This window comes from Vulpes lagopus, chromosome 23 (genome assembly GCF_018345385.1).
Source record: "Vulpes lagopus strain Blue_001 chromosome 23, ASM1834538v1, whole genome shotgun sequence".
Classification (NCBI taxonomy): Eukaryota; Metazoa; Chordata; class Mammalia; order Carnivora; family Canidae; genus Vulpes; species Vulpes lagopus.
The window spans coordinates 12,272,854-12,296,826 of record NC_054846.1 but is presented as its reverse complement, the minus strand read 5'-3'; the positions used below and the strand labels follow the sequence as shown (position 1 = coordinate 12,296,826).

At 38.0% G+C, this 23,973-nt stretch overlaps 1 protein-coding gene across 1 annotated transcript in view; it reads right to left on the bottom strand.

Annotated features, from left to right (window-relative positions):
- Positions 1-23,973, bottom strand: part of DCHS2 (dachsous cadherin-related 2) — a 228,275-nt gene that overhangs the window by 34,650 nt on the left and 169,652 nt on the right. Inside the window, exon 13 of the mRNA XM_041737820.1 lies at positions 19,117-19,974. Within this exon, the coding sequence (XP_041593754.1) occupies positions 19,117-19,974 (858 nt within the window). The remainder of the gene's footprint in view (positions 1-19,116; positions 19,975-23,973) is intronic.

Sequence of the window (23,973 nt, the reverse complement as noted above, 5' to 3'; positions counted from 1 at the left end):
GTACTGTTTTACATCCTGTTAGCAATATATGAGGATTCTAGCTGCTCCACATCCACTGGTATTGTCAGGCTTTTAAATTTTAGTCATTCCAGTGGATGTGTGGTTTTAATTTTAATTTCACTGATGTCTAATGATGTGAATCTTTTCATGTGCTTATTGGTCATTTTCACTCTTTTTTCAGATCTTTGTTCTTGGCTTTCATTCACTACTTACCTACCACTTCTGAGAAACTTTCTCATAGTTCTTTACTAGTCCTAATCCTTTTATCTTTGGCCTGTAACTTACAGCATCTACTTTGGACGCCCATTCAGATAGTGGCTCCTGCCTCTCCTCTTACTGTCATGCTGCCTGGTGAAATGCCACCTATTGGCAAAGGTATGGACGTTGTCCTAAGTGGGAGATGGGAAAGAGGTAGGCTCTGTAGGAGGCTCTCTGGCTGCTGAGTGTGCAGCAGTGGGAGCCTGATTTAGGATGGTGTCAGAAAGGCACAAGAGGAAAAGTAAAAGGAAACATTAGATAGAAACACAAGTGTTGACATGGTGTCAGACATGAGTACAGAGCAGGGATCACTAATTCAGATGCCTTTGGGTAAAAGTGAGAAGTACAGACAAATGAAGGAGCCAGAGACTGTCTGATGTGCCTGAGACACTCAGCTTCAACTCATCACTGCCAGTAGGGAAGGAAACCAGCTTTAAGATGCTTGAAATTCAGGTCTTTTCAAGGGATGCTAAAACATTCATATTTATTTTCATGTGAAATCTCCCAGTTCATAAGTGTCAGAAAATAATTTTATTTAGAGGACGAACATAAGCCATCATATGGGTTGAACAAAACACAGCTGTGGCCTGACCTGAGTCTGCTCATTTACCATCTCTGATAGAGAAGACGAATCTCTCTTTTGTTATCAGCCTCCAGCACTTAGACTGTGGTACATATTTATCATCCATGGACTTGTACTGGACATACTTGAAGACCGATCTTATCTTCCTACTAAGTTGGACTAAATTCCATGAAAGCACAGGAGATTCTCTATATATTTGTGTTCTGTATATTTCTGCAACTTTAGATTAGTTTTGCTTCTAAAATTTCATATACTTGAAAATCACAGAGTGCCTGCCTTCTTATGCTTAGCATGCTTTTTTGAGAATCAATCATATTGTTCTGTGTATCAAAGGTTTGTTCCTTTGTATATAATAGGTGCTCAATAAGGGTGAGAAGAAAGGAGGTAATAGAGGAGACAGAGGAAGTAAGGGGTGGAGATGCTCACTTAAGTGTTCTAGCCTGAGAGGGTTGAGAATGCCACTCTGCCTACAGGGCCCTTATAAAGCAGCAGCAATTATTTTTTAAAAATCAGAGGCACTTGAGTGGTATAGTCGGTCTGACTCTTAGTTTTGGCTTAGGTCTGATCTCAGGGTGTGAGATCAAGCCCCATGTTGGGTTCCGTGCTCAGCATGGAGTCTGCTTAAATATCTCTCTTCCTCTCCTCTGCCCTTCCACACTGTGCTCTCTCACTGAAATAAATAAACAGATCTTTAAAAAATAAATTAAATTAATTTTAAAAATCGCTACCTGCTATAATACACTACCTGATAGTGGGATTTGCAGTTGTTAAAAAATATATAACATCTATTCAAGACCTCTGCTGGGCTTCCACACTGATTCCTACTGTGCAAGCTCCAGGGAACAAACTCAAAAGCCATCCTGCTATAGGTTACAGTAAAAACAATCCCTAAACTAGAACAAATCAATAGATATATATTTTTTTTTCTGGATACTTAAAAGGGTTTCACTAAAAAGAAGAGAAGAAAGAAAAGGCCCTAGCACACATAATATTTTCCCCAGGAGCCTTTGCAACATTCAACATTCAAAGACAAATGCCATGATCACCATACGCATTAAAGGAAACACGTATGTGGTACTGCTCACAAAACTGAAAATTTACTGAGAAAAGGCATAAAAAAGAATTCAATATGTAAAAAGAATGGGAAAACCAAAGCTGAATATATTACTCTCTTTAAAAATGTTATGTTTAACATAAACTGTGACAGTTTTAAAATCATTTATTGAGGTTTCCAAATGGTGGTTCTTTTCAAGCCAGATATGAAGTCATTTAGTGACAATGTAAATAATTTTAATTAATCATGGTGGAATCAAGTTGCTGCACATGTTGAGGATCTTTCAAGTTGCATTATAATCCAACATTTATTTTGTTACATTTTAGGAGACATATTGTTAATACAAAAATGCCCTACATGTTCCTAGGAATATGCCTTCACAGTAGTGCAGTGTGTTTTATCTTTAGTGCTCAATCACAATTCTGTGCTTCCTGATACAATTTAGTTTTTAAACACAGGAAATTTTATTTCAACTGGCTTGTCATATATTCTTAAGAATGGCAGTAAGAAATGAGAAATAGCTATGCAGGCAAGATGTACAATCTTGCTGATGGTCTTTTCTCCACACTTAGGATGCTTTAATTATATGCCTGATTACAAAAGAAAACATGGAGATTGCTTGCAAGTAAAAAACAAAGATGAGCACAGAATTGTAAAGAAGAATCACATATGGACTCCCTCATTAAAGGAACAATCTTATCTTTATTGCAAATAAAATGTTCATTATATCAAGTAAAATTGTAGCACACACAGAATTTCATTCAAAATACTTCATACCAAATGCTAAAGTCAGCAAAGAACTGCAAATGTTTATATATGTTCTTCCTCAGATGAAGTTTAAATTTGGGACTGTCCCCCAAAAGAGGAAATAACTGAAGGGCCTTGAATCCTTCTAGGTCTTGGCTTATCATGCACATTTTACTTTATTTATTAAAGATTTAATTTTTAAGTAATATCTACATCCAACATGGGGCTAAAAAGCACAACCCCGAGATCAAGAGTTGCACATTCCACAAACTGAGCCAGCCAGACACCACAGCTTATTGTGCACATTTTATGTCTGTCTGTATGTATGTATTTGAGAGACAGAGAAAGCACACAAGCTAGGGGAGGGGAAGCGGGAGAAGGAGAGAGAGAATCTCAAGCAGACTCCCACTGAGCATGGAGCCTGATGAGGACCTTGATCTCACAACCATGAGATCATGACATAAGTTGAAATCAAGAGTTAGATAACCAACTGACTGAGCCACCCAGGTGCCATGTGCACATTTTAAATAAAAGTCTATCTCTGGGCATCTAGAGAAGATTTGCAATTACTGTTCATTTCATACCAAGGTAGAAATGATAAAATGAAAACCAACACTGTACCTCTAATTCCCTTGAAGCAAGTGAAACATAAAAAAATGTACATTTTCAGCTTTTATGAATTTAAGCCTAACATTGCATGAAAAAGTATAATACATTCAATGTTCTTGTTTTTTTCTTTTTTACAAAAATACAGTTGAAAAACTAATAATATCTACAGCAGCAGTGAACTATTTAATAGCAGAATTATGCAAAAATTAATGTTATAAAAATCAATATTCATGGAAGTATTTAGGTAAAATAATAATAAAAACATTCTATTCAGAGCTGTTCATGAGTAAGTGCTTCTAGAGTTTTACTTCTGTCATTTCTAAGCAACAAAAGTATTTTCATATTGATTATTGACTTCATATTTTTTTAAGCATTCGGATGGTTTTCAATCATCCTGCCACTGAAATGCTGAACATATTTCAGTCATTTAAGAAAGAAAGTTGGGAGTGACACAGCAAGATGGCTGAATAAAGTCCGAGACCTCGTCCTCTATAGACATTGAATGAAAAACGATAGTATATGGCTCAAAAAGCCTTTATGAAAACTCCAGGCTAGAAGGGAATGGTATGATATATTCAAAGGGCTGAAAGAAAAAAAACCTGCCACCAAGAATGCTATATCCAGAAAAACTGCCCTTCAGAGATGGGAAAGAAATAAAGATCTCAGATAAAAAAAAAAAAAAAAAAAAAAGCTGAGAGAGTTCATCACCACTACACCTGCCTGACAAGAAATGCTAAATGTTTCCAGTTGAGAAAGGACACTATTAACAATTGAAAGCATATGGAAATATGAAGCTCTCTGGTAAAGGTAAATATATAGACAAATAGCAAACAAATCTCACAACACTGTAATGATGGTGTATAAATCACTTTTAATTCTGGTATAAAATTTAAGAGATAAAAGCATAATATAACTATAAAACTATGTGAATAGATAAAAATATAAAAAGATGTAATTTATGAAATCAGTAACATGAAGTGGGAAAGGAACAGATTTTTTAAATGTAACTGAAGCTAAGTTGTTACTAGTTTAGAATAGATTGTTAAAACTATAAGATGTGTTATGTAATCCCCATGGTAACCACAAAGATAATACCTATAGAAGAAATGCAAAAGGAAATAAGAAGTGTCTCAAAACATGTCACTATGAAAAACCAATGAAACACAAGGGAAGGCAGCAAGAGAAGAAAAGAAGAATAAAATCAGAAACATACAGAAAACAATTTAAAAATGGCAGTAATAAGTCCTTCCTTGTCAGTAATGTTTAAACATGTAAATCAATGAAATTCTCCAATCAAGAATCATGGAATGGGGCAGCTTGGATGGCTTAGCTATTTAGCGCCGCCTTCAGCCCAGGGCCTGATCCTGGAGACCCAGGATTGAGTCCCACATCAGGCTCCCTGCATGGAGCCTGCTTCTCCCTCTGCCTGTGTCTCTGCCAATCTCTCTCTCTCTCTCTCTCTCTCTGTCTCTCATGAATAAACAAAATATCCAAAAAAAAAAAAAAAGAATCATGGAATGGCTGAATGGATTAAAAAAACCGAGATCCAAGTACATACTGCCACCAAGAAACTAACTTTAGATATACAGACAGACATAGGCTGCAGGAGGAAAGATGGAAAGAGATATTCCATGCAAATAGTATCCAAGAGACAACAAAGGTGGTTATACTTACAACAGACAAAATAGAGTTTAAGTCAAAAACTGTCATGAGACAAAGACAGAGTTATATAAAAGGTTTTTTTTTTCACCAGGAAGATCAAGTAATTATAAATATATGTGCAACTAACAGCAGAGCATTAAAATATATAAAGAAAACGCTGACAGAATTGAAGGGAGAAATAGATAGTAACCCAGTAATAGTAGAAGATTTCAATACCTCACTTTCAATAATGGATAAGTCAACCAGACAAAAGATCAATAAGATAACAGAGAACTTGAATAATATTATAGATTAATTGGACCTAACAGACATACACAGAACCCTCCACCCAACAGAAGTAGAACACACATTCCCAAGTATATTACACATTCCCATATATATCCTCAAGTGCACATGGAACACTCTCCAGGATAGATTACATGTTAGGGCACCACACTACTGTTAACAAATTTAATAATATTAAAATCATACCAAGTATCTTTTCTATGATGGAATGAAAGTAGAGATCAATAGCAATGGAAAACTGGAATACTCATAACACATGGAAATTAAATAACACACTCTTTTTTTTTTTAATTTTTATTTATTTATGATAGTCACACAGAGAGAGAGAGATAGGCAGAGACACAGGCAGAGGGAAAAGCAGGCTCCATGCACCAGGAGCCCGACGTGGGACTCGATCCCGGGTCTCCAGGATCGCGCCCTGGGCCAAAGGCAGGCGCCAAACCGCTGCGCCACCCAGGGATCCCTAAATAACACACTCTTAAACAATAGGTAGGCCAAGGAAGAAATCTATAAGGTAATTAGATATTATCTTGAGACAAATGAAACAAAAGCACAACATACCAAACGTGGGCTATAGCAAAAGCAATACTAAGAGGGAATTTTACAGCCATAAATGTCTACATTAAAAAAAGAAGAAAGAGAGGCACCTGGGTGTCTCAGTTGGTTAAGCAACCAACTCTTGATTTTTAGCTCAGGTCATGATCTCAAGATCCTGGAATCGAGCCCCACATCTGGCTCTGTGTTCAACGGGGAGTCTACTTAAGGATTCTCTCTCCCTCTCCCTCTAAATCTCCCTCCCTCTCTTCTTCCCTCCTTCTCTCTCTCTCTCTCTGTTAAATAGATCTTTGGGAAAAAAAAGAAGAAAAAGAAAGACTGCAAATCAATAACCTAACTTTACACCTCAAGAAACTAAAAAAAGGAACAAACTAAAACCAAAGTTAGCAGAAAGAAAGAAATAATAAATATTAGAACAGAGATAAGTGGAATAGAGAGGAAAAAAACAAGAGGAAAAAAATCAGTAAAACTAAGAATTTTTTTTAAATCAGCAAAATTGACAAATTCTTAGCCTTGATAAAAAAGGTAAGAAGCCTCAAATTACAAATATCAGAAATGAAAAAGTAGATATTACAAATGATGTCACAGAAATAAAAAATACCATGAGACTACTACAAAGAATGATACACCAACAAATAAGACAACCTAGGAGAAAAGAATACATTTCTGGACACACACATTCTATTGAATCTGAAGAAAGAGAAAAATCTGAACAGATATATAAGTGGTAAGGAGATTGAATCAATAATCAAAAACCTTCCCATAAAGAGAACCAGATGGTTTCACTGGTGAAAACCAATCTTTCATTAAAGATTAACACCAATCTTTCTCAAACTCTTCCAAAAATTGAAGACAACACTTGCAAATTTATTTTATAAGGCCAGCATTACTCTGATACCAAAACGAGAGACACCACAAGGAACCTATAATCTAGATGCAAAGATCCTCAATTCAATACTAGTAAACTGAATTCAACTGTACATTAAAAGGATCGTATGTCATAACAGTATAGGATTTATTCCTGGGATGCAGTGATGGTTCAGTGTTTAATGTATGAAATTCAATCAATGTCATATACCACCTTAACAGAATAAAGTATAAAAATCACCTCAATACATCTCAATACATGCAGAAAAAGCATTTGGCAAAATTCAACACACTCATGATAAACACACTCAGTAAACTAGGAACATAAGGCAATTAGCATACATCATAAATAAAGGCCATAGAAGAAGAGCCCATAGCTCTAACAACCTACTCAACAGTGAGAGCAAAAGGCTTTTCATCCAGGAATAAGGCAAGAATGCCCACTTTCACCATTTCTATGCAGCATAGTACTGAAAGTCCTAGCCAGAGAAATCAGGCTTTGAAATTAAAAGCACCAAAATTGGAAAAAAAAAAAAAAAAGAAAAGGATAAAATGATTCTTGTATTTAGTGACATGATCTTATATACATAGAAAACGCTATAGATTACACACACACACATACACATGGACACACAGACACACACACACTGCTAGAACTGATAAATGAATTCAGTAAAGTTGTAGAATACAAAATCACCACACAAAAATCAGTTTTGAAAAAAAAATCAGTTGTGTTTCTATGCACTAACAGTGCATGATCTAGAAAAGAAATTAGGAAAACAATCCCATTTACAGTAGCATGAAAAAAAATTAAGATAAACTTAATCAAGGAGGTGAAATGGAAAAATATTGTGTTCATGGAGTGGAAGACTCACTATTATTGAAATGTTCACACCACCCAAAACAATCTATAGAATCAGTGCAATCCATATCAAATCCATATCAAAATCCCAAGGCATTTTTTACAGAAATAGAAAAAAACCTTTTAAAACTCATATGGAATCTTAAATGACTCTAACAGCCAAAACAATCCTAAGGAAAAGAAAGCTGGAGGCTTCACACTTACTAACTTCAACAGTACAGACTTACAGTAATCAAAACAATCTTGGCATAAAGATAAGAGACCAATGGAACAGAATAGAGATTCCAGAAAAAAACCATCATGCATATTTTCAAATGATCTTGGCAAAGGTGCCAATGCTACACAGTGGGGATAGGTTAGTCTCTAACAAATTGTATTGTATATCCACATTCAAAAGAATGTATTTGGACTTTTACTTTACTACATATTCAAAAAAATTAAGTCAAAATGGATTAAAGACCTAAATGTAAGACATGAAACTGTAAATATCCTAGAAGAAAAGTTTCAGTGGGAAAGCTTCATGACCTTGGATTTGGCAATAATTTATTGGATATCACAGTAAAAATACAGGTAGCAAAAGCAAAAAAACAGATGAATGGGACTACATCAAAATGAAAAGTTTCTACACAATAAAACAAACCATCAACATAGTGAAAAGTCAACCTATGAAAAGGAGGAAAATATTTGCAAACTGTGCATGTGATAATGAGTTAATCTACAAAATACATAAGGTACTCCTACAACTCAAGAGCAAAAAAAAATTTTTTTAATGAACAAAGGACTTGAATAGACATTCCCCCAAAGAAAACAAAAATGACCAACAGGTTTTTTAAAAGATGCTTAACATCACTCATCATCAGGGAAATGCAAATCAAAACCACAATGAGGTATCACTTCACATCAGTTAGGATGGCCACTATAAAAGAAAAATAAAAACAAGAAAATAACAAGTATTGGTAAAGATATGAAGAAATTGGAATCTTTGGACACTGTTGGTAGGTGTTACAAAATGATGTACCCAGTATGGAACACAGTATAAAAGTTCCTCTAAAAATTAAAATTAGAGCTGTCATATGATCCAGAAATCCCACTGGGTATATATCCAGAGAACTGAAAATAGGCTGTCAAAGAGATGTCTGCACATCCATGTTCACTGCAATATTTCTTACAATAGCCAAGAGATAGCAATAACCTAAATGTCCTTTGATGGATGGATGAGTGGATAAAGAAATGTAGTATACACATATAGTAAAGTATTATTCAGTCTTTAAAAAGAAGGAAATCCTGGGGTGCCTGAGTGGCTCAGTTGGTTAAGCATCCTACTTTTGATTTTGGCTCAGGTCATGATCTCAGGGTCTTGGGTTTTGCCCTCAGCCAGGAGTCTGCTTGAGATTCTCTCTCTCTCTCCCTCTATCCCTCCCCCACCTCCTCCAATCCAGGTCATGCACCCTCTTTTTCTCAAATAAATAAATCTTTTTTCAAAATAAGGAAATCCTGTTATAGGCATTGATGAACCTTGATTTCATGAATAACTCAGTCACAAAAAGACAATACTTCATGACTCCACTTATATGAGGTATCTAAAGTAGCCCTACACTTAGAAGCAGAAAGTAGAATGGCGATTGCTAGGGGCTGGAAGAAGGGGAAAGATCTGTCGTTCAGTGAGTATAGAGTTTTAGTTTTGAAAGATGAAAATGCTCTAGAAATCTATTGCACAACAATGAAGTTATCACTTCTGTACAGTGCTCTTACAAATGGCTACTTATGATGGTAAATTTTGTTATGTATTTCTTACCACAATGAATAAAAGGAAGAAAAGTTGATTTTTTTCCGTCCCACCTTCCCATCATCAAAAATGACGGAACATATGTTACTAAAGCTTTCCAAAAAATTCACCCCTGAGATGAGACAAAGCATGGAAAATCTCAAAATAAATAATTTTCCATAATCTGTGAACAGATGAAAACCATGTTTTAAAACATAAATGGTATGCAATCTTGAACACATTTGCTTTTGCGAACACCTGAGGAAATAACAGAGGAAGCTACACAAAGTGCTTATTGACCTTTCGTGAGCTTTAGGAAAAGAGAGATGTGGAAGAAAGCCAGCAGAGAATTAATACATGAAATGAGAAGTAAACAAAATTAAGTCTGAAATGTATTTTTAATGGGATTACAGATTTTAGTGGCCAAATTTTTTAAAAGAAGGATTATCTATAAATGGATTCAATCGTTTGAAATTCACTCATAGCAACTCAGAGAGAGGTGGGTGCTGAAGTGATCCCTTGACGTTCCTAAAACCCCTCTAATTCTGTGCTTTACAGATTTTATTTATTTAAAGCATGAGCTTGAGGGTTTTCAGTGTTGCTTCAATATCGGATCGACTCCAAATATTGTGTGCGGACCCGATGCTGCTAATCTCCCCTCATTTGTCAGTGATTCCCTGTCTAGTCTGCATCCCTAGGTTGATGACCAGACTTCAAATTCCCATCATTTTCAAGGACTATCCTTTTTCTCCTTTGCAGCTCCCAAGCCAGCCTGAATCAAGAGCCTGCACATGTCCAGAAAGAAAGGTTGCACAATTTTTCCAAACGAATGATTCTCGACTTTGGTTGTTAGATACCCAGCATATTTCCAATTACTTCAAGAAACAACGCAAATGCCTCAAAATAAAAAAATTTTAAAAATATGCTTTCCTTAGATTAAAGAAATGCCTTTTAAGATGTTTTTAGCTGCCACATAATGATTACTCTAATAAACTATTTTAATGATTCCATTTGATTGTCATAGCTTTAGGGAGATGTATTGCTGACCTTAAAATACATGAATCCGAAACCAGGGTTCGACATCCAGAAATGACAGATACTAATTGAAAACAAAAAGGAAAGAAAGGAAATTCTGATATTTCTAAGTGTTTTATTCTGGTTTGTACTCAAATATAAATGACGTATCTTGGTAAACCTCACAGTGCTATAATCACAAATATCCAAATCTCTTCCAGCTTTCAAAAACAAAACAAAATGCCCCTCTGATCTTCAGGGCTCCTCAAGCTATTGGCACGTTCCTTTGTCACCCTTCATGGCCAAGCCTTGTGAAAACAGACTGAACTCGCCACCCCCACTTTGCTCTACATTTCATTGTATTTTGGCTTCTAAAATAAAGTTCTAGACACTTCATTCTCCCTACTGTTTACCATCCTCTCCAAAGTTGCTAAATTCTATTTGGCTGCACACAGTTTCTGTAAGCAGCCACAGATGACTCTGGAGTGCATTTAGGTGGTCTCAGCTCTTGGTCTCTCTTCTTGGCCAAATCCTGAACTGTTTCACCGAAGCAAACTTATTTTTCAGAGCTTCCTTTCTGGACTCTCCCACCTTCTTATGTTGCCAATTGTGTCATTTTCTCTTATTGTCTTGTCCTTTATATTTGATGCATGGACTTACCTCTTCAGACAGGCCTTCCTTTTTACTGTGTTCTCACCTCCTTATACCAAGGTGGCATCCTCAGATCATCTCAGGCAATACTCCTCAGTTCCATGGATGAGAGGTTCTTTGAGCTCTGGGTGACAGCCCACCACCTCATGCACTTCTGCTTTGGGGACAGACCTCCAACTGACCTAGTTGTCACCTTTTAGACCTTATCTTATCTAATCTCTGCTGCAGATCAGAAGTTGTTGGCCACTTCCAGCTTCTTAAATGTGTCACTTTCCTGCTCCCCTACCACACCAGAGACACAATCCAAGTGACCATCTCTAAACTTTATACAAGGTGGGCTAGCTCTTTCACAAAGATGAAATGAGACCGTTTCCAGCTTCAAGGAGCTTACAATATACAGCAGGGAAATACACACACAAACAGGTGATGGCTCTTTGCCCTCTGGGATCTCTACAACCCTCCAAGGAATTGTCACTGGTGCACATGCCAGCCCATCCACCTCAGTCTCCTTGGCAGATGCATTACTTCAACCTCTGTAAGATATTACCATTACTTTGGATTTCTTCCAGGCCCTCTCTCCACCCCTACTACCCTTGGCTTGCATGCATAATTACATGGGAGTTTTTACCAATTCACAATGTCTGGTGTATCTTCAAGAATCTCATTTAATTGCTTGGGGGCTAGGGATGTCTGGGTAGCAGTAATTTTTAAAAGCTTCCCAGGTATCTCTACATGTGGATTACCATAGTACCCTCCTAACTCAGATCTCTCCCCAGCTTTCACAAGACATCCAAAGTCAGTTGTTTTATCACTTTTTTGGTAATTTAGAGGCCATTAACATTGCACTAAAAAGCTCACGAGAGCCTCTTCAACTGTTTAGGATTAAAAAACAATTTTCTGATTAGGAGCTTGGCTTCCTGTGTCCTTTCTCCTAGAAAGAGAGACCAAGTTATCCTGGCATGATCATCGTCATCCACATGGCAATCAAAAACTGACATTCTGATCTACACATCAGTCTCCTTTATATTGGTTAGTAAGTCCAAATCCTGGGAGAAGAACTCCTCAGTTTGTTAATAAGATAAGGTCTTGAGCCTATAATGGCTGAGGCCCAGATATGAGACTGGGGTTAATATGCAAAGATGAAAGCTGGCTTATGAGGTGTTTTTCTTTTTTTTAATTAAAAAAAATTTAAAGATTTTATTTATTTATTTATTTGATAGGGAAAGAGAGAGAGCAAGCACAAGCAGGGGGAGCAGCAAAGGGAAAGGGGAAAGCAGCGCCCCCCCCGCCAACCGAGCAGGGAGTCCAACATGGGCCTTGATCCCAGGACCCTGAGATCACAACGTGAGCCAGAGGCAGACACTTAACTGAGCCATCAGCACCCCTTCTTTTTAAAAAAGATTTGTTTTTATTTATTTGAGAGAGACAGACAGAGGGAAGTAGGGGGAGGGAGAGAATCTCAAGCAGACTCCCCTCTGAGCATGGACCTCAAGATTGGGCCTGACTTGGCGGCTCAATCTCATGACCCTGAGATTATGACCTGAGCCAAAAATAAGAGCTGAGGCTTATCCAACTGGGACACCCAAGTGCTCTGAGATGTTTATCTTCTTCTGAGCCGGCTGACCCTGCCTAAGGCAGTCTTCTCTATCTCCTCCAAAGCTATCTTAGTCTTAGGTAAGGTGATGAAATTCCATACTGTTTGGAAATGGTTAGATAGCATTCATTCCAATGAGTTTCATTCCACATGTAAGACTGGCCTTAAATAAAATAATGAAAAAGGGATGACAGGGAATAATTGCTTCTCTTTTTTTTTTTCATGATCATAAAAATGTATATGTTGGGGCCTGTCCCAAAGTCATTGATAACATAGATTATGGGAACTCTTCTAAAATTATGGGAATTTTGTCACCTTGGAAAGTCTAATTGTTATCTTGTTTGGAGAGAGAATGGAGCAGAATGGAATGGTAGGGCTTTAAAAAATTCTAAGTATTTTACCATTGTTACAGAATTGTTGTGTAATAACTGGTTGCTCTGGTAAGAATTTACACTCGGTGAATTTTAGAGAATTCTATAAAGTATTTGAGACAGAAGGAGGAGAGCAATAAGAAGAATAAAAACAATGACTAGCACACTCTATGACTTCATTTAATCCTTACAGAAGCCCTGCGAGGAAATCCTTATCCCCTCCACTTTATAGGAGGAGAAAGAGAGCTCCTATACTGTGAGTGTGACCCATGTAGCTACACTAACTTCTATCACACCATACTCTACATATATGTGCCCAGCTTACCAAGAGTGAGAGCCAAAATTTAATGGATCAATTGCCAAAGGGCTAGAAGAAGGGGCTGTCCTCTGAACCATCGGCATCAGGTTTGTTTATGATACAAAATTAAATATACATAATTGACTACTTAGAATGCCCCTATGGGTCATCATGTTTTAATTTTATCTCAAGCTCTTTAAGGTCTGAGTTTTAACTTTTAATCACAGTATCAATACAATTCATAATTTCATTTTCTTCCCCTCTTAGTCACTACAAGAAATGCACGAAGTTGTGAATTGTCCACACTGGGAATCGTGACCTCAGGATACCCAAAGCACTGGGAGTGAAACAAGAAATAAATGCTGGCTTCTGGAAGGTTCATTTCAATTACTTAATGGATTGAAACACCACAGACAAGCAAGTGGTTGATTTTTCACTTCAAAAAATTCAGGAAAGTTAGATTTCTCCTCATCTGGGTTGAAGAGGAACAATGGCAAGAGTAAAAAGAGGGGAATCACTTGGATTTCAACTCTTTCTTTCATGTTGCTATACGGGCAGCCTCTCTCTTACAGGCAAATGGTATCCTGGAGAGTGACTCTTTCTGTAAGTGCACATATCATGACCAACTCCAACTCTTAAAGAAACTTTACCTATGAAAGATCTGCTTTTCAAATGGAAACTATGTACTGAACTATATATCATTTTAAGCAGTTGATGTTAAATTTAATGTTGTTAGTAGATGAAGGCAATGTTAACCAAAACTCAAACCTGTAGGCTTTCCAAGAAAGAAACGTTAAACAAATATAAATACATTGGAGTCATTTGTTTCAACATTTTGAAAGATTTTATTTTCTTTTTTTAAGATTTTATTTATTTGTTTGAGAGAGACATAGAGAGAGGGAGAAGGAGAAGCAGAGAGCCCTACATGGGGCTCAATCTCAGGACCCCAGGATCATGACCTGAGCCGAAGGCAGATGCTTAACTGACTGAGCCACCCAGGTGTCCCTTAGCTTTTTATTTTCTTAAAAGAATATTTAAATGTAAAAATTAGTTTGGGATGATGAAAATTTATGATAAAAAAATAATTCATTCAGGATGTCAAGTGATACCCACTGATAGGATAATCTGAATAACCCACAGAAAATTTAAACTTCCAATAGGCACATATTTTTAAATTTGAAAATAAAATTAAAAATTGAACACATACTTGGGAGGAAATAATGCTGGAAGCTATAAAACGTTATTTATTAATTAATTTATATCAAGGCCACCCTAGCACTAATCAACGGATTTACAGTCTTTAAAACCACTGGAATTCAAAAGCAAAAAGAAAAAAATCACCTTCTGGTGCCTATGATATGATCCAACAGTCTGAACTGAATTTAGGTCCAGGCAAAGCTCTGGTCAGCTTGAAATGTCAATCAATATGTTGTGCACCTTGTCACTGTTATTCACAGGAGCTTAGGAAATCCAAGTGTAGGTTAGTTGTATCTAATCAAATTCAATAGTTTCTTTTTTTTTTTTTAAGGTTTATTTATTTATTTATTTATTTATTTATTTATTTATTTATTTATTTATTTATGAGAGAGAGAGAGAGAGAGAGGCAGAGACACAGGCAGAGGGAGAAGCAGGCTCCATGCACCGGGAGCCCGACGTGGGACTCAATCCCGGGACTCCAGGATCGCGCCCTGGGCCAAAGGCAGGCACCAAACTGCTGAGCCACCCAGGGATCCCCAATTCAAAGGTTTCTTAACTGTCATCTTTTCCTTTTCTCTCTCTCCTTCCTATTCTATGCATAATGTTTAGCTCCTTTCTCAATTTAGACTTTACGTCCTTTACACATGTCACAGTGTAGGTCCCAACCGTTGTTTCAGTCGTCTTGATATGTATACCTACCTGAATGTTTGTGGATTCCATGTGCTTGTGGTACTGCCAGAAGTATTTCTAGTCGTCTTTATTAGTAAGATTTAATAAATTGATTTTTTAGAGTGTTAAGGTCTATTAAGATAACAGTCAAATTTAATTCAATAATTCTAAATACAAGAGGACTAAGAAGAACAATTCTGATCAGAGGTCAAAGAAAACACAATGGTGTGGACAGCTGGATGAAGGCTTCCCATCCATTTATTCATTAGCTTTTCTGATTTAATCTCAAATAGGAGGCCCATCATCAGAGGTAAGAAAGTAATTTGGTCCTCACCGTCTCCAGTCCTAACTTTTATCTTGGACTCGGTACTCTTAACCTTACTGACTAATCCCGATTGTGATGGCTGCGAGTGGACTGAAGGTGTACAGATTTGAGGTGATGCTGCTCGAGTGGTGGGCAACAGGCTAGAGTCAAGGTAGTCCTCTGCCAAACGGCTGCCTCCTATCAACAGGGTGAACCTGTGACCTACAAATGAATGGCACGTAGCAAAAAGAAAAACAGGTGCAAATCTTGTACTCCCATGGCAGTTGTTATTAGTGTTATTTTAATTCAGTCCCGAATTCAACCACAAATAGACTTACTAATCCATAACTTTTTTTTTTTACTAATCCGTAACTTGATTTCATACTGAAATGTTTTCTGTGGGGTGCCTTAGATATTGACTTATATTTAGGTTTAATTCTGCAAACAAACTGATCCTGGGTGAGTTGAGAAAGAATATTCTAACAATTAGGGAAAGCCCAGGCACATTACTTAATATTTAGAAATTTCATTCACTAATCTCAAAAAGTGTGATAACAGTGATGACTTCCCATGCTGATTCTTTTGAGGAATAATATATGTAATGCCTATTACTCTGGAGAATTTATATTGGATGTGAATGTGTACTAGTAGTGGTCAGAAACTCTATTAGGAAGGACAACCAAATGAATTAAAGAGAAAACTACTTGAGTAAAACCTAAAGTGTCCCCAGTGGTTGGCGAGGCCCCACATGGTCTGTGAGTCCTTTTACTTCCTTTCCTATTATTCTTGTCTTTGCTTACTCTGTCCCAGCCACACATCCTCTTTGATTTTGTTTGAACAAACCAGGCAGGCTCCCACCACTTTTCTTTTTCCTTTTTTTTCTGAAATCCTCTACCTCCTCTCTCTAGGTCTTTGCCCAAATGTGCCTGCTCCACGATGCCCACCCTTACCTACTATTTAAAACTGCAATCTGTCCCCTACTCCAGAGCTCCCAAGTCCCTCTTAACTTTGCTCTGCATTTTTTTTATTTGATAGCTCTTATCACCATCTAAATATAGTTATTTATTATGTTCATTGACACTGTCCCTCTATTCCTGCTAGACTGTAAGCCTCACAGGTGCCTGGGTGGCTTGGTGGCTTAAGCATCTTACGCGTCTGCCTTCGGATCAGGTCATGATCTTGGGGTCCTGGGATCAAACCCAGGTCTGTGCCCTGCTCAGTGGGGAGCTGCTTCTTCCTCTCCCTCTCCTGCTCCCCCCGCTTGTGCCTTCTCTCTCTCTCTCTCTCTCAAATACATAAATAAAATCTTTGAGGGAAAAAAAAAGAATGTAAGCTTCACAAGGACAAATTCGTGAATATAGCCCAGGAGACAGTACCTGGCACTTAATACTAATTAAAAAAATATATATGTGCAAGGAGCAAATAAAATATCTGAAAAGCAACTGTGTAGAGCAGTGGAGTGCTCCAGAAGGCAGAACTAGATTCATGGATAGACAGAAAGGAGGCAGAGCTGGGCCTCCAATATATGAATGACTTTCCAAGTAAGATTTTCCAACTTTGCCCTGCAGTCAAATCCTCAGTGGAGCTTGTTAAAAACAATTCCTGGCTCCCAGACCTAATGAGGCAGGCAGAAACTTCCCAGGTGGGTTACAGATCATTAGCTTCACACCCAATTTCAAGAACCACCCTTCTAAGTGCTCAGTCACCAAAATATTCAAGTAGAGACGATAAGACCACATGGCAAGGATGTTTAGAGAATGTTCATATTTGTACTGCAGAGGAAGGCTGGGCTCAAAGGTTCTGTAATTTTATCAGATCAATTTAAAGATTAATATATTGTATTTTGTGTTCTATTATTTACAAACTGTTTACTTTCCATCAGGTTCTGCTCTGGTGTTGGAATGTGTGCATCTTAAGAGTAATAGAAATACAGCCCGAGGAGTATATTTTATTGTTAAACATTTACTGCTTATGTGGAAGTCTCGTTACACACAAGAATAGAAGTTGGAAGTCACTATTATTTCATTTGATGCAGATGACTGCAATTTACTCTTAATTATGTTTAGAATCAATAAGAGGCCTTCTGAGGAAGTGACCTATGGGACAACCATAATTCTGAAAAGGGTCAAAAGTCAAGTTAATAATGTATAACTGAGGGATGCCTGGGTGGCTCAGTGGTTGAGCATCTGCCTTTGACTCTGGGTGTGACCCTAGAGTCCCAGGATCGAGTCCTGCGTCGGGCTTCCTGCAGGGAGCCTGCTTCTCCCTCTGCCTGTGTGTCTCTGCCTCTCTCTCTCTCTCTGTCCCTCATGAATAAATAAAATCTTTAAAAAAAAGTAACTGAAAACAACCCTAATTTAATATTCAGTATTAAACTGAATATTCTTTTTTCATAGAGAAAGCAGTATGAAATGTGTAACAGGTATTTTCACTATGAAATTAGTAAGTCGATTTCAGAAAATGCAGGTTGTCTTTCAAGTAACAACTTGTGTAGGTATGGATAAAGTGAGATTGAATCATGACGGAATGACAAAACGCAAACAAAAAAATGCCACGAGCAGGTGCACAGCACACAGCACACCTTTAGCAACCAAACTCCTCCTCTTTGTGCTTTGCCTAGTTGGTGGAAAGAATCAGTAGATTCCTGTCTCCACTCTCTAGTTAGATATAATTACCCTGGTCAAATGTCTTTCAATTTACAAGTATCTACACGGGAGGGTTTTTTTTTTTCACATTGCGTTAGAAAGATAATTAAAATTAGTTTTTATTTACGTTTCCCATTATGGCATAAATGTAAGGAAATAATTGGAAAATAATTTAGTGTTACTAGGAAAAACAGTTACTGTTCACAGAAGTCTGGTCTTGAGCTGTGCTGAATTCTTTGGGGATCAGATATTACTGCACTGTTTGAAAGCCACTGCTGACTGTATCAAAATGAATGATAATAGTACTAGTAGTTTCTATTTACTACATGTTCACTATGTGTCAGATACTGTTTTAAGTGCTTTACATGAACCAGTTTATTCAGCCTCCAGAACCTAGTGAGGTAGGCATGATTCTTATTCCTAATTTATGGATTAGGAAACTGAGGCTCAGAGGATGCAGCTGCCCAAGGAGGAACAGTGGCTGAATTTGGATAAACTCGGGCAGAGGGGATCCCTGGGGGGCTCAGGGGTTTAGCGCCTGCCTCTGGCCCAGGGCGTGATCTTGGTTCCTGGGATCAAGTCCCACATCAGGCTCCCTGCATGGAGGCTGCTTCTCCCTCTGCCTGTGTCTCTGCCTCACTCTTTCTGTGTCTCTCATGAATAAATAAATAAAATCTCTTTAAAAAAATAAAAAATAAAAAAGATAATAAATAAACTCTGGCAGAGCCCAAGCATTTAACCACAACCTACCTCCTCTTTTATTGTATTGCTAAGAAAGTACTTTAGGAAATATACACTTGTTAAGGAATTCAGATACATTTAAATAAAAAGAATTTTTTTTAATTGTAAGCCTAAATTAACTGAAACTTCAAAAGCCCTAAATGATTTATTTTTCAGTATTTTTACTCTTTGTTGTCTATAAAGGTGTGTGTGTGTGTGTGTGTGTTTCACTGTATTTGAAGGTACCGTGCTAATACTGACTATGGATGAACATCAGCATATCAAAAATTGGCTGAACTCAGAAATTGGCAACTTAATCTCCAACAGCACTCCTGTTGTATAATTGTTAGTTTTAAGCATTTTGCCAAATCAGGTACAACATACAAAAACTTGAGGGGACACTCACCTGCATCACAATTTTCGGTCACAGTCCCTGTATACAGAGGGTGACTGAAGGAAATCTTGACATCTTCTCCTTCCATGTGAACAACCAAGAGGCCAGTGGCCATCCTAGCTGGGACCCCCTGGTCCCTAACTTTTAACTGCAGCCAGATTGGAAAATATTCTGAAGATGTGTGGTGCTGAAGTTGAACTTCTCCTGTATACTTATCAATAGAAAACATTGACTGGGTCTCTGCAAAACTAAAAACAACAGTTCCATTGGGTCCCAAGTCTGGGTCACTGGCTGTCAGAACAGCAGTTGTCTGGTTAGTAGGTGCCTGGGGGGCAAGAAAAATTTCAAAGGGGTTCTGCTCCCAAACTGGATCATTGTCATTAACATCCGTGACATGTACTTTTATAATTACTGTGGTGCTTCTAGAGCCCTGGACACTACAGTCTCTGGCCACAGCCCTAAATGTGTGCTGAGATCTGGCTTCTCTGTCCAGGGTGTGGCGGGTTCTCAATGCACCTGTCACAGGATCAATGGTGAATGCATCAGAAGCCTCATCCACTAGAAAATACTCAGTTTGTCCATTCAGACCTTCATCCCTGTCCACAGCAGACAGCATAAGAACCACTGTTCCCACCTGGGCATCTTCTCTCACAGAGGCCTGGTAAAGCAGAGTGGGGAAGGAAGGGCCATGGTCATTGTCATCCAAAACTTTAACCTGCAACTGCACTAGAGAGCTCCTTGGTGGATCCCCCAGGTCAGAGCACAAGATGACTAGGGTAAAATTGCTGACTTGCTCCCGGTCCAAAGCTCGAGTGGTTGAGAGTTCTCCTGATGTTTCATTAATAGCAAAGTATTCATCAGTATTTCCATCTGTTAAAGAAAATAAATTCAAACTCAAATTTCATTTGAATTGAAGTAGCAGCCCTCTGCTAGGTATATATACTTATACATATGATTCATATATATACGTATATATGATATATATCAGTCATACATATGATGAAACATATACATATATAAACATATATATATAATCCTATATATATAGGATTCATTCATCAACAAATATCTGTTTCATGATTATTACATCCAGCATTTTTATAACTATTGAGGATATAACAGTGGACATGATAAAGGCCCTGCCCTCATGAAGCTTCTATTATCAGAGGATAAACAAAATAATATAATTCAATATCCATCTTAATTCAACTAATTAGAACACTTGCTTGGACTGATTTGCAGCAGTATGGATTTTTGTGTATGTATTCACAACTTTTTATTTTCATATATTTTCCTCTTGAATGACTAAAATGTTTGTCTTATTTGAAATAATACCAGATGGGATAAGAAACAGGATATAATGTCCTTTTTTAGATATCAATAACAAATGAACAGATTCATAGTAGTAATGTGGACACATTGATTCTCTTCTACATTCCCATGAACCTTGTGCATGAATCATGACACTTCTATAAGAGACAGGAGAATTTTTGTCTATTTCTTCTCCAACATAAGGAAGGATGATATGTTTATTCTTCTCTGTATTCTCCAAAAAAATCTTCCCTTTCCTATTGCCCATGGCACCAAGCAGAATTAAATTTAAGCCCGAACACAGAGACAAAAAAAAAAAAAACAACCTTCAAAGACATTTTAAAGTCATTCTAAAAATTAGGAGAAATGCAGTTCAGTGACTCGCTGGCAACATCTTGGGCGAGGGGCATATTCTTGGATGAGATGCACCATTCCAAACAGAGTGGGAATGGTGTGTCTGCTAGGGGCATAAGGGGAAAGAAGCAGAACAGCATTCAAGAAAACAACAGCCAGAAGTAGGGTTGGAGGCTGAGGAGAAGCACTTGCATTTGTGTTTTGTTCATAAAACACAACTAATTTGTACCAAATATAGGGGTGATCAGATAAATCTACATTTCTGTGGCATTTGTAGTTGATAAAATGATGCATTCACTCAGCAAACATTTAAGGAGAACCTGCCACATGCCAAGTATGTGCTGGGTGCTGGGAATGCGAGGACAGTAAGGCATGATCCCAGTGTGCAAGAATTTACAGTCCAGAAAGAACCTGGGTCAGTACTGAGTCAGTACTGGGACATTAAAGTGAAAATCATATGCACAGGGCACCCAGGAGCACAGAGGAAGGGTGCACAGTCCTGTGTGAGGATGGGCAGGAATGTTTATTACAAAAAGTAACATCAGAACTGGTTTCTAAAGCAGAGGAAGCCTGGCTAAGAGTTTTGGAAAGTGTGTTCTATGCAGAGGGGAGAGCCTGAGGGAAGTCTTAGGACTATGGGAACTAAAGGCTGCAAATGTTTTCATGTAGCTAGAACACAGGGTTTCCTGGGGATTTGTGTGCAGAGGGTAGGGAGACAGTTGACAGGCGGGAAGACTCAGATTTAGGAGATAAGCAGGGGGCTAAGTCATGAAGCACGCTGTGTACACTGCTGAAGAGTCTACCTCGACATCCATAGGGAGCTCCTGAAGGATTTGAGAAGGGAAAGGGTCATGAGTCACATTTTCTGCTTTTGGAAGGGAGCTGGACAGCAATGACAAAGCTGGGTTAGAACATAGTTAGGGGGCTATTGCAGTACTTTGCTTGAGCAGCCGGGAGGTTCTAAATGAATACGTGCATAGAGGAAGTAGACACATCCCAAAGACATTAAGGACAAAAGTAAGGAGTAAGGGATGAAGGATTCATGATGGGGCTTGGGTGAAAGAGTGAAGTTGTGTTTAAAATGAGGTCAGAGTACCCTTGGGGTCATATGAAGTTTTCTAAGAAGTATCTGGAAACTAGTAGTTTTAAGGTAATTCCCAGAAGCCTAGTTTACATATTCTTACTCCGAAAATTGTTCTGCCTGAGAAATCACCTAAAATCACGAGTCTGTCTTTTCCACATTCTGTAATGTTGTTACCTCTAGCATATCTTCTCTAGTCTATCTCTTGAGCATGGTGCCTTGGCAGGTGACTTTGCTGGTGCAGGGTGCTTCTGGAAAGATTCTAAGTCTCTCAGTGTCTCAGGGTGCAGGACTCTCAGCTGTGGGCCTGACCTAAGAGTCTGGGCCTGACCTTTGGCTTGGGCAGGGCTGGTGGGAATGAGGGAAAGTAAGGGGCATGGCCTGGCCTTGAACAGAAGCCTTCCCCTGCCTGGGAAGTATATGTATGTTTTTTTAGAAGTTCACGTATATTTTTTATTCTATTTGATACTTTTAAAAGGTGACAGCTGTTTGTTTTAACATGCCAATATTTAAAATATTCTGAGCAATACTAGTTCAACTTCTAATAAAAATTTTTAGTCAATTACTTGAAAAAAAAACATGTGCTGGGAATACATGGTTTTTCAAGATTCCACTAAGGATAAGTTGAGCAAGGTGTCTGGCAGAGACTCTAGGAGATCCTGAGTGCGGAGTACAGTTGGGGACACACTGGTAATGCGATGTTGTTGGGCATAACAACTGCGTTCTTGAGATGAAACAATTTGAAATGAGAGGGAAAGAAGTGGGTGTGCTAGGGTGAAAAAAAAGATTGGTGAATGTCTGGTCTGGCTTTGCCATTTGAGTTGGCTTCTCCCTTCACTCTGCTCTATCTATTTTATCACTCTCTAAACTGTTGAGACCTGATAATAATGCAAAGATTCTTGTCCACAAATGCAAATTAATTATGTAGTGCAGTGTCTTTGGTTATTGTCCTGCAGGTAGACCTCCTCTACATTTCAGAACTCCTTATTTCCTGGGTGTGCGAGTTGTGTGTGTGTGTGTGTGTGTGTGTGTGTGTCTATCTTGGGATTCTCTTGGACCAATTTTAACATCTTTTTGTTTGCTCATTAATCAATGGCTTAAATAAAAAAATCTTTGGCAACTGTTATTTCATTTTTGTATGAAAGTCATTATTTTACTTTTTTTAAAATGCCCCTTTTTATTTTAATATTTTATTTAAATTCAATTTGCCAACATATACTATAAAAATGTCCTTTAATGGGGCTTAGATTTCAGATGCAGATAAAGATAAGGAGATATAGGGGTGCCAGTGGTGGCTGAAGATGAGGATGGGATGAAATGACGCAATAAGAGTATGTCTATAAGAAAAGTAAAAGAATAAGCACAAAACACCCAGGAAACTCCAATAAGTCAGAGAACCATCCACAGAACAAGTACATTGGGAAGGCTTGTCTAGGAAGGCAGATGAAGGATCAGGAGAAAGTGACTTTCTGAAGTCAAGGTGGAATCAAGGGTCCAGATCATGGTGCATAAAGGCATAAAGCAGTACGATTAAATTAAGAAGTGACAAGGAGGGACATCTGGGTGGCTCAGTCTGTTAAACATCTGCCTTAGGCTCAGATCATGATCTCAGGGTCCTGAAATCCAGCCCTGAGTCAGGCTCCCTGCTCAGCGGGGAGTCTGCTGCTTCCTCTGCCCTTCCCCCGGCTCACGTGCACACTCTCTCTGTCTGTGTCTCTATCTCAAATAAATAAAATCTTTTTTTCTTAAAAAAAAAAAAAAGAAGTGACAAGGATCCACTGGATTTAGCAACAGCAAGATCCCAAGTATCTTTTAGCAGGGGTAGTTTCATTGGAATATACATTATAGCAGGCTAAGAAATGAAAGTAAGGTAAAGATACAGAAACCAGAGTGTACACAACAATTTTTAAGAAGCCAGATTGTGAAGGAAAAGAGACAGTGAAGGGATACACCTGAGGGAAGACTTATTTCAAGATGGGAAGGATTGATAAATATTGATGGGTAAAACCAATAGAAGGGGATACTGACAGTATGGGGAAAAGAAGAAAATGAACAAATACTGATGCAGTGATGGGTGGCACTCTGGGGATTGTTTGTAATCAGTGCCTGACAAGATAGACACA